This window comes from Drosophila subpulchrella, chromosome 2L (genome assembly GCF_014743375.2).
Source record: "Drosophila subpulchrella strain 33 F10 #4 breed RU33 chromosome 2L, RU_Dsub_v1.1 Primary Assembly, whole genome shotgun sequence".
Classification (NCBI taxonomy): Eukaryota; Metazoa; Arthropoda; class Insecta; order Diptera; family Drosophilidae; genus Drosophila; species Drosophila subpulchrella.
The window spans coordinates 22547526-22565187 of record NC_050610.1 but is presented as its reverse complement, the minus strand read 5'-3'; the positions used below and the strand labels follow the sequence as shown (position 1 = coordinate 22565187).

The 17662-nt window shown below is 42.3% G+C and overlaps 1 protein-coding gene across 12 annotated transcripts in view; it reads right to left on the bottom strand.

Annotated features, from left to right (window-relative positions):
• LOC119548883 (nesprin-1) overlaps positions 1-17662 on the bottom strand; it is a 109502-nt gene that overhangs the window by 40224 nt on the left and 51616 nt on the right. For 7 of the 12 annotated variants that reach the window (XM_037856526.1, XM_037856515.1, XM_037856518.1 and 4 more), the window contains 5 exons: positions 16692-16843; positions 10168-11137; positions 9869-10081; positions 9553-9813; positions 30-7091 (listed from right to left, as the gene is read on the bottom strand). In XM_037856526.1, the coding sequence (XP_037712454.1) occupies positions 30-7091; positions 9553-9813; positions 9869-10081; positions 10168-11137; positions 16692-16843 (8658 nt within the window). Of the gene's footprint in view, positions 1-29; positions 7092-7262; positions 7633-9552; positions 9814-9868; positions 10082-10167; positions 11138-16691; positions 16844-17662 lie in introns of those variants that run through there. The other 5 variants (XM_037856523.1, XM_037856524.1, XM_037856520.1 and 2 more) reach the window with 4 other exon arrangements.

Below are 17662 nucleotides of genomic sequence, written 5' to 3'. Positions count from 1 at the left end.
ATATTAGTGATTATACTTAAAGTGCTTACCGTGTTAGCCACAAATGCTTCAGCAAGTAATGCGCTTGGTTGAGCAGGAACAATTGGATTAGCAATATTAGTAGGAGCAGGATTTGACTGAGTTTCGCATGGAATTTTTACTGGCACTTCTTCTTGAGGGGGAACAGGGACAACTTCAATTATAGACTCATGATAAAGATTGTCTGACTTGGTTTGCTCGATTATCTTGACGGTGGAGATTAGAGACGAGTCTTGAGAAATATTGCAAAGCAATCTCTCAGATTCTGGAATAGGTCTTGTCTGAATATCGCCCTGTATTTCTTCTTTGGTTGGAACAGAAGGAGTTTTGGAAACTGGCGCAACTTCTACTATGGACTCTTGATAAATAACATCTGCCTTAGTATGTTCAATTGATTTGACTCTAGAGATCAAGGACTCGTCCTGGATAACATTCTGAGCAGTCACGTTTTGCTTAACTAAGGGTTCAACTGCATTGGTTTTTTCGTCAACTAGAGAGGGCACATAAATAGCATCATTACCTTTACTTTCCTCTACAATAACCTGAACTGTTTCTTGTTTTATGAACTCTTCTGGAATAGCGGGACGTTTCTTTTTATCCTTTTTGGAAAGTTTTTTCTGAATGTCCTCGAAAAGCTTTTGCTCTTCGGGGCTTAATTCTGCAGAGCTACTTTCAGGGATAGCTGATTGGGACACTTCTGGGATATTGACTAGTTCTTCTGATTGGGTAGATTTTTCGGGTATATGCGGAATAGGATCTGGTTTGGGTTCTACTGCTTCTGGGACTTCAGATTTAGACAACTCGACAACTTCAATCACGGTATTCTCCCTACTTTCGGCTGTTCTTTGCAGGGATTCCACATTTTCAGTCACAGTCTCGGTCACACGAAGACTAACCTCCGGAAAATCAAGATGCATTTTCACAATAGGTGTCTTCAGTTTCTCTTCATGGGTAATCAGGGATATCTTTTGAACTGTGCCCGGTGGATATGCACCGTCAATGCCTTCTCCCACGAAAAGAACATTTGTGCCATCTTCGGTTTCGAAGCTTCGTCGTTGTGTAGTCGTGAGTATCGTGTTCTTGGTAGTCGTCGTAGTAGTGGTAATACTATCCGTCTCATTAATGGCCCCATTAGTCTTGTTTGCAGCGTATTGCTGTTCACCAAGCTTCGGCAGCTCGACAGTGCTTGTTTCGATGCCAATAACTTTGACCCCAGTCGGACTGTCCTTCAATCCTAACTGTATGTTTGAACCCAGGCTATCTAGTTTAAGTTCGGTAGTAGGCGTTACAGAAGGGGAGGTTGAACGCGAGGAAACAGCCGGACTAAATGGTCTCTGATCGGGCATCTCAATGCTTGAGGTCACGATGACATCTCCTGGTGTCTCGCTCTCTGTTAGAAGAATGCGTCCGTCATTGGATATCCTCTTTGTGATTCGCATCGTTCGTATCGTCGTAGTTTTAATAATTGCACCGTCAATTTGACTCGATGTGGTTGAAGTTTCGCTCGGGACTTCCGAAATAGTTGGCGAAGCTTCACGTACTGTCACTGGTTCACTGGCGGTGCTTGTCTCCTCCGTGGTCGTTTCACCGTCTTCATTTAGCTTTTTCACAATCTTCGTAGTACGCACAGTTGTTGTCTTGGTTACACCACCACTGACCGCCTCGTCCACAGGCTCAAGAGATTCTGATTTCTCGATGTCCGCATTGGGAAGGTTAGCGACAACATTATGGTCCGCGTTTTGTGAAACCTTCTTGACGATTTTCGTTGTTCGAACAATTGTAGTCTTGACAACATCCCCAACCTCTGAAATTTCGGGCTCAGGCACCGAAATTTCTTCAATTGTAGCCAAATTATTAGGTTCCTCGATAACCGGAAGCTCAGCAACGATATTTTGGGGCTTAGTATATTTTTCAGCGGCATTCTGTTCGGCCGTAATAAAGTCTACAACTGTAGACTTTACATTACTAGCCTTCGGAACAATAGATGTAGCTGTGATCAGAAGCGTATTCTCCATGCCAATAGGGACGTTAGGAACTTCTGGGAGTTCTACGGATTCCACGACAATAGGGGCCACAGGAACATCCGGTAGGTGTGAAGTTTCATCTTCAGTTTCGCTCACAATCTTGGTCACAGCCTTTGTTGTTCGTGTAGTTGTGGTCTTAGTTATGCCCTCGCTGTTTGATTCGGTTGTAACCGATTCGGCTACAACCGGAGCGTCTTGCAAGACTGTCTCGACAATGGGCAGGGAAATCTCAGCTTCACTGCTGGTCTCGCTGATATTTTCGCATTCTTGTGAAATTTTCTTAACGATTTTGGTAGTACGCACAATAGTTGTTTTTATCACACCGCCTTCCTCAGGCTCATCAACAACTACTGGTGATTCAATATTCAATGCTTGTTCCACTTGGGCTTCTTCCACCTTGGGAGATTTGATGGTTTTGGTGGTTGTAGTTTTAGTTGTTCTGACTACGCCCTCATCGCTTATTTCACGGCTATTCGTCTCCGATTTTTCTACCTTGGGAGGTTCGATAGCTTCTTCTGCCAAATCGTAAGATCCCAGAGATGATGGTGCATCGGAATACGTCGAAGAGGTCATCTCCTGGCTTTCCTGTTGACTGTTGCTAATTTTCTTAACGATTTTGGTTGTACGGGTAACTGTCGTCTTAATAAGACCGCTATCTTCGCTGACAATGGTTTGCTCAGACAAAAGCTTTTGATCATTATCCGTTGTTGCACTTGTTATGTTCAGGGGCTCTGTGATTTCTAGTTGTGGGTCGACAATCTCGGCAACCTTTTGCTCAATGGGAGTTTCTGGCTCGCTCTCCAATTTCACTTGCTTCTTTTTATCCTTTCTGGAAGGCTTTTGCGGCTTGTTTAGCTCCTTCTCAGTTTTAATCACATTCACTTCCTCAGTGTTTACTTCTGGTACAGAAACTCTTTCCACCTCAACTGTTTTATCCTGGATAACTTTCTGCGATTCGGGATGCGTTATTTCCTCAGCTTGTTTTAAAACTTCTTCAACCACATTTTGGGCAGCGTCCTTTATAACTTCCAATGATGTCACCACTGTGGTAGGCAGTAGTGTTACATCACGTTCCACCTCAGGTTCATCTTCAAAGACCTCCTCAACTATTTCCTCACCGTCTTCGGTAATGCGTTTCAGGATTCGCTTTGTCTTTGTAATAACAGTCTTAGTTATCGATCCCTGCTGCACTATTGTGTCCTGTGTTGTAGAGAATCCAGTCACATCAATGGGCACCTCGCTAGTAGTTTCAATAGTTGGTAAGTTGTATTGCTCAACTGAGATGTTCTCTTCAGGCAAATCATCAATTACATCTTCCTCTACAATCTCCTCCTTACCATCTACAATACGCTTTACTATGCGCTTGGTAATGTGCTTAGTTATTGTTCGCGTTGTGATGGTAGTAGTTCCACTTTCCGTTGAGATTGTGTTAGTTGATGTAGTTACCGTGGGCTCGCCTTCGATAATGGTCTCAGTAATATCTGCCGGGGCCATCTCAACAGGAGCTGTACTGTCCTTTGACGATATCTTAACAGCTTCCGTAGCAGTAATTACGAAATCTGAGGAAACGTTTTCAGATTGAATCACGTGTTCTTGCTCTGGAATTTTTTCAGAATTTGGTTTTGACGGCTCGGCAATTTCAACTGAATCCTGAACAGAAATTATAGGCACAGTTACTACAGGACTCTCAATGGTAATGGTTTCTGTCGCTTTCGTTGTCTTAGTATCCGCAGCAGTAGATTCCACTGGTACTGAAATAATTTGAACGTCATCCTGTTTAGCTTCCTTCTTAGAACGCTTTTTGTCCTTCTTTGTGGGTACTGCAGGAGTAACATCTGGCTGAACAACTGGCTCTACGTTTCCTGTGATGGTAACAGAGGTTTCCACAACCGTTTTGGACTGTTTGTTTTCCTTTTTGAACGAGGTGGTAGTACCTTGAGGCTCCTTAGTCGGAATAACATCCTTTGTCTCAATCACAGCTGGCTGAGCAACTTCCCTTTCAACAACAGCCTCAACAGGCTTCTTGCTGACCTCTTGCTCCACAACTGGCTTGGACTTTTTCTTGTCCTTCTTTGAAGGTGCAGCTGGAGTCAGAGGCTTTTCATCAGCGGGTTGGACTATCTCCTTTTCAACTACCTTCTCAACAACAGTTTTCGTTTGCTTCTTTTCCTGCTTTACGTCAACAGATTTATGTTCAACCACAGCTGGCTTCAAAACTACCGTTTCAACGATAGGTTCATTGGACTTGGTGTTTTCAACCTCCTGAACAACCGTTTTAGCTTGCTTCTTTTCCTTTCTGGTTGGAGCGACTGGTGCCACTTCAACAACCGGTACTTCCTTTTCCTTGACAGGTTTTTGTTTCTTATCTCTCTTTAATGGAGCTGGAGCTGTTTCCGTTCGCTGATTGATCTCAACAGCAGGTTCAATTACTTTCTTTATCACAGTTGTCTCCACCACCGTTTCCTTTTTCTCCAAAACAGGCAGGGTCTGTTTTTTATCCTTTTTAGGTGGGACTGAAATTGCGGTAGCTGGGTCATCATTTGGCTGAGCAATTGGTATGGCCTCACTGTCGGTAGACTTCATCTGCTTCTTTGATTTTCTTGGCTTTGGCTCTGGTTTAGAAGCCTCTTTAACCACCGGATTGGGAATCGGCACATCAACAACTGGTTTGCTCTCTACCAAAGCTACACCATTTCTATCGGGTGACTGGGATTTCTTACCCGACTTACCATCTTTTCTAGTACTCTGCCTAATCGGCAATGGTTCTGGTTGAGGTTCGTGTCTTACTCTCTTTGTACGGGATGTGCGCGACTCAACATTCTCAATCTTGCGTTCCCATGTTGGAGATTTATCGACATGTCTAGTTTGCTGATTGGTTCTATTAGTAAAGGTAGTAGTACTGATTGTAGCCTGATCTGGCTTGCGCTGCAAGGGCGGCGAGGACGTAAGGCGCACTGGGGTCGGTTGCTGACTGGATGGCTGGAAAACTGGATGTTCTGTGTGCTGGAGACCGAAAAGGACTTCGGCGTAAGTGCTGCCTGTGCTGATGTCCTGGGGCCGGACCTGTTTATGGCTTCGCCTCTGAGGCTGCGGAAGGACCGTGACCGTTGTTGGAACTTCCGGAAGTTTTGGTGCTTCTGCGACGACTTCCTGAGTCTGCTGCAATATCACAGTTGGCTGTATCTGTTCGGAGACAATTGTGGTCTCTGTTACGTAGCTGGTTGTCGTAATATCAGGTTGAGATTGCCCTTGGAGCTGAGGCTCGACCAGGGACTGCGGACCTTGTGGCTCATCCAACGGTATGGTTTCGATAGCATCAACATCAAACTGACCAAAAGTAATATCCGGTCGCGGTTCGTCCAGCTCAAACTCCTGTGGTTCTACAGGTCGCAGCATGTGAACATGCTCTTCAATGTAGTACGGCTCGCTCTGGACTACCTCCGGTTGGATTTGCTGGGTGCTGGTGGTCAGAGGCTCTGTGGCACTCTGTTGAACCATAGATGCCAACGTGGTAACAACGCGATCCAGCACGCTGTTGCCCGTAGTTGAGTAGGGGTCAATAAGATAGGTCTGCTCTACCGTTTCCTGCTGGTATTCCTGCAAAGGTTCGGGTTGCTGCTGTTGTTGTTGTGGGTATTCCTGCGTATACTCAGTCGTTTGCTGGGTATAGTAAACCTGATTTGGATCAGCGGGGTAAACCGTGGAGTAGGGTTCGGTTTGAGGCACCGGCTGATAGTAGCCTGTCAAAAGCTGATATTGCGTTGTCGCTGGCGGCACAGCAACCTGCTGATACTGTATGGGATACTGCATCTGCATAATCTGCTCGTAATAGTTCTGTTGCGTCTGCTGCTGCTGCTGCGGCTCTGTGGTAGATCCTGTCACATAACCCCATTGACCACTATCGGCTACGTTCTCGTACATTGTCTGGTACAACTGCGGATCGGGCTGCAAGTAGGTGGCTGCAATCTCTTCTGCTGTCATAGGCACTTCGTAATTGCTGAGGGATTTCGACTGTTGTTGCAGTAATGGTTGCTGTTGCTGCAACTGCTGTTGCTGCGGGGAAGAATAATCAAGCTCTGTGGTCGTTTCACTGATGTATTGTTCCAGCTGTGGTTGCTGTTGCGCATTCTTGATCGGCTCTGGTTCAGGTTCGGGTACGTAAATACTGCCCGAGACTACCGCTGCGCTGGCATCCACCACATCCTGAATAGTAAGATCCGTGCGGCCTTGAACTGCCTGGGCGGCGAGCTGTTCGGCCTTGAGGCGCTCAAGTTCCAGACCTCGCAGGACCTCGGCATAGGAAGTCGATCCGGGTACCCACATGGGGCTACGAGATCTAGTCCGGTCGTCAATAGGCAAGAAGAGTTGTTCCTGTTGTTGTGGTTGCTGCTCCAATTGAATCTCGATTGCGGGTTGTGGTGGCGCTTGGGGTTCCTGTTGAGTTTGAGGTCGTCGTCTAGGCGAACGACCTCTTCGTTCTGGCCGCGGAGGTTGAAGTTTCTTACCGGGTTTCGCCTGAGGTTGGTGCTTCTGCTCGCTTTCGATGAACTGAGTGTTGGGGTTGTTGGTTGTCGTTGTCGTTGTGCTAGGAACTGAGGTTGGGGTATTGTCGCTGCTGGGTGGTGTAACCTGTTGTTGGCGTTCATAGATCGCCGTGGAAATAGTGCTACCGCCGCCATTGAACTCAAATCGCTCCTGGCTTTGGGCCTCATCCCCGTTCGTACGTCTTGAAGTCTTGGTTGTGGTTGTCGTAACAGTTGTGATAGTTGTCTGGTTCTGAGTATCGTTCGTTTGTTGCTGCCGGGTCGTTGTCGTTGTAGATGGGTCTCTTTCTGGTCGGGGATTTGTTACCGGTTCATTACCGCCGCTTACCGGACTCGCATGTCCTGACAACACTTCAGCATAGGTCAGACCCACTGCCGCCGTTGGCTTCATAAGCAACGAGACAGTCGATGAAGTGGTCACTACTGAATGGGGATCCAGCACATAGGACTTTCGAGCGGTCGCATCGTAGACTTGCTGCATGCCATCGATAGATTCTCGCATTGCCTAATTGTTCATCATGGTTCACGTTTCAGAGTGATAGAGAGAGAGAGAGTGGGAGAGATAGGGGGAAGATTTGCCAAAAACGTTAGCTTTGATATGATTGCAGGGGTTTCAAAGGGGGGACACAAAGCTAAGCTACCTAACATCCCTCATAAATTATACTCAAAATAGGGCTTGCGTTTTAAAAAATATAATTTGATAAATTAATTTATTTCTTTTTTAATTATAGCATATATATATATAATTGTAAATTCTTAAACATGGGTCATGTTTTTCTGATTAGAGTAGTGACGGCAGTTGACAGTTTGGCCGAGGCCACCGTCCCTGGGAGAAGGAGAGCGGTGGCAAGGGCAAACGGAAGACGCCGGGGTGGCTGCTTTGGCTTTGATCTAGTCCTAGATTGGCTTTAACTTATGGTTAAGAGTACGGCATCCTAAATCTCTAGCTTGGCATCGTCCGGCGTGCCGCGATGTATTAACAACTTGATGCGCTCATTACGTGCAGTTATTTTCGAATGCAGATTTTTTACACGTTCCCGACATGCCTATTGTTTTATATAGGGTATATATGGTGCATGTTTTTTTTGAAAGAGTTCGAATGGTTGGCGTGAGAGCAGATATATATATATAGAGAAGAAATACAAAAGATGTCAGCATATATATTGAGATTCGTTTATGGTAATTTTAAGACAGCGAGCACATTATACGCCGTGGGATAGATACAGGAAAAGCGACCATTAACCATGTTCGATATTTCGTTTTTAAAGAAGAAGTAAGCAGTACCCATGTGCGTTTGTTTATGGGTGTGATCAAGGATTGTTTATTCGATGGGGTTAAAGGGTGTTACATCGGATATGTAGCAGATTAGTCACAGATTTGTAAGTAGCGCAACAGGCAAGCGAGCAAAGCCCAAAGACAAGTTTTATTTGGTTTAATATATATTATTAGTAAAGAACAATGTTTATGGAGTGTGTTTAATAATTTGCATGTTTGTTTTTCGATTTTTTTTTTCAGCGCAACGACACCAGGATTTTTGTTTATATTCAACAAAAGTTACGTAGAGAAAAGATAAAGAGAAATACAATTGTCAAAAATAAAATACCAAATCAAATTATAAACCGTAACCATAATTAATATATAACCGACTTTCGCTATTACAATACCAGAAAGATATAGAAAAGGTATATAGAGAAAGAGAGAGAGCTGCTTGGTGAAGAAAATGATTGCTTGGCTAAGCTGACTAAGTAGTTAAATAAAATAAAAATTAAACAAAATTAAAAACCTTTAAAAATGTCTAAGCCAAAGCTTAATGTGTAATTGTGCCATAAAATGTGTCGATTTAAATGCGATGTGATGACTGTACTTTCTTTTTTTGAGTGTGTGAGGTCAGGTGAAAGGAAATCAAAAAGTTCTCATAGCAAGAGCTGCCCCCATTAAGTATTATCAAATTTAGCTACTGTCCCAAATTGAATTGAATTCTATATTTTGCCACTTACCGCCAACATTGCAATTCGCAATGTAAAGTTAAATTTTAGTAATAAAATTACAAGCTATTTAAAATACTGGGGAAATCTTGATTTTACCCTATTGCTAGGCCACTTGCTTCTAAAAATAATCACTTTGTTTATGACCAACAAAAACAATGGAAAACGTTTTGACTCTAAAAATAGTCCATGTGATTATCTGGATGAGGAATTCGGTTTTATTTTCTGGGTGGCCTAACCCTGACAACAAGAACTTATTTATTTTTGGGCGTTCAAAATACTTTTGGGTCGCAGCACGTGACAAATGGTAATGATGAGGGGTATAATTTTTGTGGGTATTTTTCCGATGAGAGCGATACGATAGCGATGAGTTTTGAGAATGAGAGCTGCACGGTCGGTAGATGAGAGATGAAAAATGTTTAAACGTAAGGAAACATAAAGATGAAATGTGGATGATAAATGTGGGTTTGTGTGAGCATTTGTGTGCGAAATAATGACATAAAACCAATTCGAAAATAAAAACGTAATACAATTTTGCAAAACGAAAAAGAGTAAAATAAAAATATGAAGAAATAAAAATGCGCGTTGTTTTCCTTCTTTTGATAAACTAAATAAAATTAAATTAAATACGCAGCCACCGTGCAACTGTTTTTCTTCAGACCTACCCGCACACATTTAAGCGTAAGGGACAAAAACGATTTCAAAATATTAATCAAGTATATATATTATATATTTGGGTAAGGGGTTAATAACTTTGGTTTGGTTGTTCTGTCAACTGTTTTTTCATAGCGATGAAGGATCGTTCACAGCGATGACGAAATGATATATAGATATATATATAAAAAGGGGGTACTTTAAATGGGATAACCGACTTTACTAGAGAGATCTCCTGGCAATATCTGCTATATCTGAACTGAACTGCTAGCTGGTTTTTTCGCTAAACGGGTCTACTAATTCTGTCAAAGACTGGACGGTACGTACCTGTTGCTCGGCTAATGCGCGCTCGCGATCGTGCGGCAAGTACGTGGGCGCCATCACCAGGCGGAGCTGCTGCTCCTCCTGGATGATGCGCTGGCGCAGGGTCTGCATCTGCTGCTGGTAAACATCGATCTGGGCCAGCGTCTGCTCGAGGCTCTGTGACTTGGCCTTGACCAATTCACCCAGGCCGTCGAGCACGCGCACCAGATCATCGACATTCTCGCTCAGCCGGGGATCACCGCCCATGCCGTTGCGGAAATGAACCTGCGGATGAGATGGTAAGCAGGGATTAGCCATGGCGTCGGGGCCAACTACTCACCTCCAGTTTCTCGATGGACAGTCTAAGTTTCGTTTTCTGCACATTAATGTCGGCCAGGGTCTTCTCACAGAAGCCGAGCTGATCGCGCAGCGGTTTCTTTTGCTGCTGCGAGGAGTCCAGACTCTGCTTCGTCTTCTCGTGCCAGGTGCGTATATCCTTAATCTTGCGTTCACATTGGTCCCATTCCTCGCAGGCCTCTTGCAGCAGGGAGTTCTAGGGGATCAAAGATAGAAGATGGGGAAAAACAATGTTATTTTAGGGGGTCCTAGTGGCTAAATCCCCTGCATCCACCACTTTACCCTCTCTAGCAGCACCGCTTCCACGGATATCTTCGCATCCTCGGCCTCCTGCAGTTTGTCCTTGAGATCGCCCACAGTCGTAACCTGGCCAATGTGCTCCAGTTCCTTGTCCATTTCGCTCAGATGCTTCACAATCGGTTTAATACTCTTCACAGCCGTCACATAGTCGTTCAGTTTGTTCCTCGCTTCGGGCAGGGTGCGCAGTTCGATGGTCTGATCGATGAAGGTGCGCTTCTCCGCAGCCCACGACATCACGATCTGGTAGAGGTTCATGAACCTCGTCCATGCATCCAGGCTATCGCCCACCGCCTGCTTCTTCTCGTCCAGCCAGCCGCGTACCTGGGCCAGCGATGCGGCCAACTGATCGATGGTCGTCTGCACCAGCGTCTTCTCCTCGCTGTTGCGACAATTCTCGATGATCAGCTGACCGTTGGTCTTGACCAGGGTGAAGCGTTCGTAGATGGCGGTGATCTCTTGGTTGATGCGCTGCAGCAGCTCCTTCATCTGTGTGGGCGTGAGGCTGCGCTCCTGCACCTGCACCTCGGCCTGGAGCAGCCAGCGCTGGATCTCATCCACACCGGCCACATACTCGGTGCGCACGGTCTTGGCCCGCTTGAAATCCTTCTCTTTGGTCTCCATTGTCACCTGGACACGCTCGGCCAGCAGCTCTAGGGCTGTGAACTCCTGGGCAATGTCGTTGGGCAGCTGATTCTGCTTGGCCTGGTAGTGGGCCGTCGTCTGGGCCACCAGTGACTTGCTCTCCTCGGAGGCCTGTTGCACCTGGCTGTTCAATGTGATCAGTAGCTGTTCTGTTTGCGAGATGTGCTCGTCGTAGACGTGAACCGATTGTAGTTGATCGTGTAGAGCGTTTAGCTTATCCTGTAGCTGCGAAATGCGACGGAAGACTTGCTCGATCTCCTCGAGATCCTTGCTAACCTGTTGCTCCTTATCGCGCAGAGTGTCGTTCAATCTGAAAGAAGAGAGTGGGTTAGTTTTTTTATTTTCAGGGGCACGTTATCCAATGGCAATGTGTGTATTTGTATAGACAGGGTGAAAACCACGCGGTTCCCGTTGGTATAGATAGAATTCTTTACGATATCTCTTTCAAGATATATGGGGGGCGAAAAGTTATTCCTCTGGCGGCACAAAAGGCTGAAAAGATTCTGAAGTTTTCAATGTTCTTTGGCTGCTTGTATATATATATATGGCTATATATATGTAAGATCCACTGGGCTTTGGCCTCGAGGCTGCGAAGATTTCCGTGAAAAATGAATGCTGCCGCTTGGGTACAAGAGAGTTTTCTAAATGAAATGGCTGGCGCACATTTGCTCGGGTCTGAGCAATTTTTCGAAAACTTTCGAAAACGATTTTTCTACATTGCTCATAATTCGGAATCGCCTTGATCCCATTGAGAGGCAAAGAGCGAAAACTTTTCTTTTAAAAGCCGAAAAAGATAAAAAAAAATAAAAATATTCCCTTTTTCTGCTTGGCCACGCACAACTTTTACAAAATCTTGTTTTTCTTTTTGTAGTTTTAGCTTGTGTGTATTTTTAAAAGCGGCGCATGTTTAAATTTATATACCTCCCATTTATTTATGTTTTATTTTTTTTTTCTTTTTTGAATAGAGGTATTTTGCATTTTTCGGTCGTAGACAAGCTGACGTCATTGGGGCGTTGCAGTGAACGGGATGAATCAATGAGAAACACCGATCGCATTTGAATTTCGCATTGATTTCCGTTCCGTATTTCCAGCACATGACGCATATCGCACATACGCCCTGGTGGCCCAAAGCAAAAGCGTTTGAAGTGTATTAGAAAAAATGATCTTGTGTGTGCCGACAACAATGGTTCGTGTTCGTGTTGAACGATTGCACTTGGCATGGAATGAGCGATTTGTTAATGGAACGTTTATTGCCCTTTACAGCCGCCGAGGAGCGAAGCAAAATGCGGCCCAAGATGAGGCGAAGTCAACACACATTTGGCTCTCGGCCAGTTGGCTGAAAACATTTTAAAATTTAATTGTTAAATGCGCGCCGCCGAAAGAACAAATTTTTCTGGGCTGCGGAAATAAACGATACTCTCTATAAACTAGCCAGAATTATTTCGGCATCATTTTTCGCAGCCAACAAATATCGAACTAGTGAGTTCTCAATGTTGTTTGGGTTTGAAATGCCGACAAAAAAAAATAGAAAAATTATTTTTCCTCAATGCTATTTTAACTCGCCTGCCATTTTGTACAAATTAACGATTTAAATTTAGTGCATGGCTCTAATTTAAATGGCAAAATATGCTAGAAATGCCGTGGCGAGCACGAGAGAAAGTGAAAGGCAGCTAAATGACGGCGTGTGTTGCCACAAGACAAAAAAAAAAAAAAAATAAAAAATAAATAAATATAGCAATACGTTTGGGGAAACATTTGCGAAACATAGTTTGATCAATTATGGCGACAGGAGGAATGTAATCAGGCCCTCGACGACGATAAGCTATTGGGACTGGCTATTTCTGTCGCCTTGGCTACGTCATCGTTTAAAGTAGAAACGCGTGCGAATCATATTCATTCTCTTTCTCTTCGAATCGAATAAAGCGAATAAATAACAAAAACACTCACACCTGACGTCCCTGGCAGGTATACGAATAAACGATTATACAAGTATTCGAGTACCAGAGACCGGTGTTGTTTTGCATATATGTTTTTCGAGGGGTTTTACTCTGCGATGACTTAATCAAGTCTTGAAGTCACGGAAATTTCTACCAGCTCTCTCGTTTAAGTACTTGTTTTATGCTTTTTTTTTGTTGTGCCCAAACAATCACCTTATGCTTTTCACGACTTTAACTACAAGTGCGTAAGTGGCCGGCAATTAGCTACAATTTTTAATTGCTGCTCAGTCTTCTGTCTGCGAATTTGGCGACAACTTTCGGACCTCCTTTTTAACTTGGAGGTAGAAGTGTGCTCAACTTTTGGCAACTTTCGAGCTCTCTGCTTGACTTCCAGAGCCTCAATTCCGTTGGCGGAATTTCGGTGAAAACCAAGCAGACGCTACACAAATGGAAAATCTGCTGGTCCTTGGTGCTCGTTACGTATACGCCTGGTAATCCACAAAGCGGCGTTCGAAACTTCAACATGAAAATAGAAGAAATCGGAGGGAAAAAAAGAAATATTTCGATTAGGAGCCATTGGCCCATAAGAAAAGCCATTGTCATACATTTCTTTTTTCTCTTTTCTTCTCAGAAGGGGCGCCGGTATTTCTTATGCTTTGCTGCTTCTCTGGTTTTTACTACTTCTTAGTTAATTAATTTGATTTAAAAATATGCGTATATGTATTGCGGTCGCTTCGTTCGTTTGCTCTTTCATTTAGTTTCCAGCCATCCAGTTTTAGAAACACGTCCGCTTGCAACTAACTCTATATAAAAACTAACCCGAAAAGAATCTCAACGCTGGCGGCGCACGCAAAAATTGCCAAAAACTTTGCTTCGGCTTTCGTCGGCTGGCGATCGTAACAGCGCCCGAAGGCTCTACGGAAATAAAAGAACGAATACTGCTAAGACCCCAAACTCACCACACCAAAATATCTGAATAAAAGGGGGGAGACGAGTGGAATCTACCAAATAATATAAGCAAAAGAGTTTGACATTGAAGAAACCGGCTAAAATCAAGGGAGTTTGCATAGTTATACTACCCCCCTCTTTCATTAAAGTATAGTACCTAAAATGCAGGGTTGATTGATAAAGCCCATATGACATTTTGCCGGTTTAGATAAGAAAAGCCGGCAGTAAACTTACCACTAGAGAGAGCCGAGAAAAGAGAGAGTAACCAGTGGAATGGAACACACAACCGCATTCAAAAACGGTAACATCGCTCTGTTAACGGCTAACAGTGGCAGAAATAAACTTATTATTACCCGCTTACCTCATTTGGGCAAAGTTTTTATTATTGTTCGCTTCTGTTGTTGTCGGTTTTTGATTTTCTCTTTTTTTCTCTGACAAATTGCTAATGCAAATGCATATGCAAATCACAGATTAAATTTGGTTTTGTTTGGCTTCCTAATGAATTTCTATAAACCTGATAAGATTGTAAAATCTACGACAAACTCGTATGATTCAGCAGTATTTCATCTATAATTCAATTATAATAACTTGCACATATGGTTACTCGTTTACCTTTTTTTCATATTTTTGCCATTTCTCAATGATGAAGTCACCCAACTCAAGCAAAATATTTAATTTTCACTTGTGTTTTTTATTTACTCATTTTTTTATGATTTTTTCGGCACATTGTTTACATTTTGCTCACATCGCTTTATCACGTATTCCCCCACCGGCATTTCATCAATGGCATATAATCTCACTTGAGAACCCAACCTCTATATAAGATTTGTGCAAAATCAAATTTACTCGCTAATGGAGCTAATTGTCGCCTTCTAGATAAACACGTACACCACTGAACTTGTTAAAAATAAATTATTGAATCCCCACAAAGTGCAAGAGGCTTACGCAATATTTAATGTCTTTTCGCTGATTAGATTTTTGCATGTCGAAACAATGTTATTAATATCTCAAGTGTGTAAATGCATTAAAATTTTGCGTCGCATTTTGGGATATATACTATACATATCTCAGTTGTGACTATATAATTATCGATGACATGCCGCTTGGAGGTATATTAGATCATTCTTTTCGGCGTGATGATGGCATAGTTTGTTTGTTCTGTTTGGGACAGCCGCATTTGAGAATGAAAACAATTAAAGGAATAAATGTTTCAGCTAATTAAATGGGGATGCCTTTGGGCATTAACTGGGAAACGATTATTTCATAAAGTTTTATTAGGGAAAAAATGGGAAAAATATTTCATGGTCCACTTATAAGTTTCTTTTTTGGAATATTCGGTGTGAGTAATCAAAAAGTTTTTACTATTTATAAAACAAATATGTCATGGGTTATTACGGGTTGATATATCATAAAATGGATTTCAAAAACTAACTTAAAAATTTATTTTAAATAAATAGCTAGATAAAAATAATGGTAATTTGGACTGATCAGTTCTATATTTCTTGTTTACTTTTCTTTAAACCAATTAATCTGAGAGATGATATAGTATTTAATATGCAAGCACGTTTCGTTAATTGTTATTAACTTATTCAACAGGGAAACGTGATTATCCATAGAATTTGCGCTTGAAATATCGAAGCTGTCGTCGTCTGGCACCAGTCAAAACATTTGTCATTTCGCTCGCTTTAAGCCTCTCGAAAACTTACGCACATTGCGGTTGGTTTTTGGGGGAAAATGTGAGGAAAAATTGAGGCAAATTATAGCCACAGCTGCTGCTCTCGTTTTTCAAGCAGACTGCTGTCGGAAAACAACAAATTGTGTGTAAAAATAAAACAAAATAAGTAGACTGGGGGAGAGAAAGAGGGGCGGGGGATCCCCCAGAAATTGTGTCAGTGTGAAAGGCCAAAAGGGAGAAAAGTGGGCCGCTGTCAACGAAAAATTCGAAAAAGTGTTTACGTGATCTGTGGCTGTGGTGAGTTTCGAAGTCTATCAACATAAGCAAATGTTGCTGGCAACTTGTTGCCAAGTCTATGGCACGTGATAGATAAATTAGCAAATGAAAATACGAAAAAATTCAGAGGGAACAATTAACAAGAGCAAAATGAATTGGCATATTGGCACGGCTTTTGTGTTTTTCTAGCGCCAGGCAACAACAGAAATACACATATATCAGTCATTTCCGTAAAGGCACGGCAAAAGAATTCGTCTTATCAAAAAAGCGTATAAATAGTATATATGTTTGTTCCCCCTAAGGCCCCTATCGCGTTTGATAAGACTGAAGCTTTGGCACAGTTCTTTGAAGAACGGGATAGCCCCGGAAAAAAAGAAAATAACGCTTATGCCTAATAAGAATTTCCCAGAACTTACAATTAAACTTAATGTTTTCGGGAAACGAAGGGCTGAGAGGGGTAAAAAAACTCTATAAGCCTCGTCTTACGTAATGCACACACAACAAAACATCGACCACGAAGCGTAACAGTTGGTCTGACGTCAGTTTTTGACTCAACTATAATAATAAGATTTCATTTCGAGGGCCAAACAAGTCTAGCGACTAGAAAAGGTTTAAAAAGGCGAGAAAAAAATCTCTCTTTATAGCAACTACTAAAATTATACCTACGAAATACTCATAAAAAGTTTCGTTCACAGTTAGAGAAATTCATTCCATCATAAGAAATCTCTACTATTTTAAGTATGACTATGATATAAACATGAAAACCGCACTCAGATATTCATCTGTAACCAGTCAAGTTCTATAAATTGCCATTCATTTTCATTAGGCAACAAGTTTGGCAGCTTGATATAATGTATGCAAGCCAATTCAATTTCCGGAATTAAACGTTTCGATCGGAACCTTTGTTTGTGTTTTGATTGGGTTTGTTTTTCTTTTTGGGTCCCCAGTCACGCGTAGTTAAACACAATGTATATAGCACTGATAGGATAGGGTTCGTATAGGTAATTGGGGTTTCAGTGGGTACTCACTTGGCCTGCTGTTCGACTAACTTATCCACTTTGGCCTGTATGGCCTCCGCCGAGGGTTTGTGTACTTCCCCAAGGAATGTGAGGATGGATTTAGAGAGCGCCTCGATTTCTTTATGTGATGATTTAAGTTGATTTGATTCTTCACGCAGTTCCTATAAATAGTACAGAGTTTATTAATTACAACGTTTGCTCAATTAAGATTAATTAGGTGTGGTCATGAAATGGATGAGTAAGTATCATGAATGGCCAATATTGCAACATCTCTATTTTTTCTAGAACTTGTATCTCCCTCAAAATCGTTTTCATTTCCAGTTTTTATTTTCGGAAGGTCACCATTGAATAAAAGAAAAATAAATAAAGTTGACTTTGCAGCTTAGGAACTTGAGGTTATTTGATAGAGAAGGAGTTTTTCAACTTAACGAGATATACAACAAATAAATATAATTTATAGTCTCATTTGGTGAGACAAAATTAAAACCTTAAGTATGTGTTTGCGTTTGTTTATCATCGTTACTTTGGATGGTTTTTGTTTCTATTTCGTTATCGCCGAAATCAGCTTTATATGGCACATGTATGACAACATCGTTAGTTCGATATGGAGGGGCCTAGCTTTTATGGCTGAAAATTGCTTCAATTGAAATGTGATTGGAAAACCTGCTATTGAAGTTGCGGTGGGACTAGCTTTTTTAGTACTATTTATAGTTGTCAAATTGAAAATAAACATCAAGAGCTGTTATCGCCCCAAAACAATGATCTCACTCAACAACAAATCATTTAAATCATCGCTGATAGGTAGTACAAATACTAATTACTATAGTTCTATGTAGTTAAACATGTGGCGAGGTGTTACTACCCTGAGATTATAAGGTTACAATAAATAAATGCAATTAATATGTAAATATAAACAAAAGCTTTATGTTATTTATGGGCCATCTATCATTAGTTGGCTCACCTTCCCTGGTTGAACTCGA